General features: G+C 32.2%; 1 protein-coding gene across 1 annotated transcript; it reads left to right on the forward strand.

Annotated features, from left to right (window-relative positions):
• Window positions 1–524: 524 nt before the first annotated feature.
• Window positions 525–2,248, forward strand: LOC116349660 (chaoptin-like; the record flags this gene model as incomplete). Its single annotated transcript, XM_031781201.1, has 1 exon — window positions 525–2,248. A coding segment is annotated over exon 1 (1,724 nt), but the record flags the coding sequence as incomplete, so codon positions are not given.
• Between the last annotated feature and the right edge of the window lie 564 nt (window positions 2,249–2,812).

The raw sequence follows: 2,812 nt of genomic DNA on the forward strand, positions 1-2,812 counted from the left end.
AGGCGATTTATATTAACCAAACGGCCAAAGTTAACAAAATTCAATTTCAGTTGATTTCAGCTAAGCAGTACCATCACTTCTTTTCCACACGGGTACTGTATGTGGTGATATCATTTATTATTTACTGTTCTTGTTATCAATTGATGTGCCCCGGCACTCTGCCAATCTACAAAAAATTTAATCGTATTCAAAAGTGAAAGGAACAGCTACACATGATTTGTTTATTTCAATCAAAAACATTAATGTACTGTCTTAAACTTGATCAAAATGTTCTTGTGGCTTATTCTTTTTGAATAGTTTTTTAGTAAAATCGTAATTTATTATTGAATAAAAAATTAGAACCAGACATTTGAAGTATTATTAAAAGCGTGATAATTTACAAATAAAAAATAAACTCCAATTATTTCCAAGCTTAACGCCAACCAACAAATTGCATTGCTTGAACAGCTAATTATTGCAGAAAATGTGTTGCCTTTGAAAATCTCTCGTTTAAAAATAATAAGATTTTGAAAGAAAGTGTCACCATGGCTTACGGTTTTCGAACATGTTGTGTAGTAACATTTTTGGTCATTCTCGGTCTGCTTCTTGTCGGACTATACAAGTGGTTGAAATGCTGTGAGCAAAATTACGAGTGCTTCGACTGTAATTCATTGAATAGAATTGAATCGATTGAAGTTTGTTGTATGGATTTAAACGAAACTGATGCGGCAAAGAAATTCTTCGATCTTTTGGATGAAAGAGATAAATTGAAGGTTGTTCGATTGAGAATTGCTGGGTGTGATCATGCCATAATTAAGAGATATGCCGAATCATTTCCAAATTTACTTTTATTGGACATTTCGTACTCAAATATTGAGTCGTTGGAATCGCTTGATTTGCAGCACAAACATTTGGTGAAATTTAATGCATCGCATAACAAATTGAAAGATATCCCCGAAAATTTCTTCGCAAAAATGCCCAACATCAATGACGTGGATTTTTCGCACAATTTAATTGAAGACATCGATAAAGTGAGAGAAATGCCACTTAAATCGGTTTGGATTCACTTGTCGAACAACAAAATACGTGGCCTACTTTCCTACATCTATGATGATCTTTTGAATTTGGAGTATTTGGACTTGAGTAATAATTCAATAGACTTGTCGCGTATTGTAGACTTTGAAATTGGAGATAGCTTAGAAACAATACGACTGGAAAACAATAGACAATTGAATGCAGATCAGATTTGGCCACTAGTAAACAGTGGGGTTTCAGTATACGTTTCGTGGCGAGACAATGATGCTAATCTCTTGGGAACGTATAAGGGAACTAAATTACGTGTCATTGTCACCAATCGGACTGAAGAAGGTATTTTTCGCAATTCATCAAGTGGAAAAATCGAATTACATTGTAGAGAAGACGAAATAAACGCGCAAGTAATGCAAGGAAAAGAAAATTCTGAAATTCATGTTAACATCGATAGCAATCAAATTGAAAATCCAACGGAATTGTTGAAGTGTTTCCGGTCATCAAATGCAAAAAAGACATACTTACAGTTGCATGGAAGATTTACCGAAGAGTTGAATGTCAATGTGCTTAGTAAATGGAACAATTTATTTGATCTAAAATTAGAAAATACGAAATTTAGGACTTTCAATTTGGACTTGGGTGTGTTAACCAATGGAACACGATTCCTTTCCATCATTGACACCAATTTGAAATACATTTCAAATGTCAGTCACTTGAAAAACTTGCAAAAATTAAATCTTACTAGAAATCAACTCGAAAATGTTCCGGAGATATTGCAACATATTTACGATTCGAAACCATTTGAGCTCGACATTTCGTACAATAATTTGAAAAATACTAATTTCAAATCCACATCGAACAACATAAAAAAGTTTAATTTTAAAACACTAAGTGCCGCTCATTGTAAAATCACGAACGTTACCGAATTGATAGCACAAGTCGGTCCATCGCTTGAGAAACTCGATATATCGGGAAATAATTTACAAACTTTGAATGCAAATGCTTTTCATGCATTCAACTTACAAGTGATTAATATGAGCTATGGCAACTTATCACAAATTGATTTTGGCATCTTTAAGGATCAATTGGAACTACAAGAGATAGACCTCTCCAACAATAAACTGAAATGGTTAAATCTTACATCTGCATTGTTTTCAGCCGATCATAAGAGTGACAAATTTTCACTTCATTTGGAAGGAAATGATTTGACGGAAATTTTTATCGGATTTTCAACAGCAAAGTGGCTCAAATTGTTCGAACTTGATATTTCAAACAATCAATTTTCATGCAAATATTTGAAAACATTCATCGAACAAATTAAAATGAAGTATAATAATATTAAATTTATTGGTGAGCCGTTGAAACAAAAAAACGGCAAAGACTGTAGCTTTTAAAAGCCACATTTTTCATTTGACGTAATTTATTTTAAAAGAATTACTTTTGTAGAATTAATTACAATGAAATTTTGTTTTGATCAAATAAACACAATAAAATTTCTGATTAATACTTGTGAGTTTCATTCGAAAACCGAAAAAAATGTTTACGTCCGGCTCTCCTAAGAGATTACTATTATCAAATAGTACTTGTTTATTATGGTTTGTAAATCTTTTTATAGGTCATCTGTGCATAAATACAAAATTGATTGATGATAGGCTGAACTTGAAACGAGTCAATAAATCAAGTGGAAATCTCGTTTTTCGAGGCATGAACTCAGCATTAAGCATTGTAAATAAATAATAAAGAGAACTTATACTGGCTTTAAATAAATAATTGAGAGAACTGACCTATATCTAATGATTGATAC

The sequence above is a fragment of the Contarinia nasturtii genome, unplaced genomic scaffold (genome assembly GCF_009176525.2).
Source record: "Contarinia nasturtii isolate CC-2019 unplaced genomic scaffold, AAFC_CNas_1.1 Cnas_scaffold_3085, whole genome shotgun sequence".
Lineage (NCBI taxonomy): Eukaryota > Metazoa > Arthropoda > Insecta > Diptera > Cecidomyiidae > Contarinia > Contarinia nasturtii.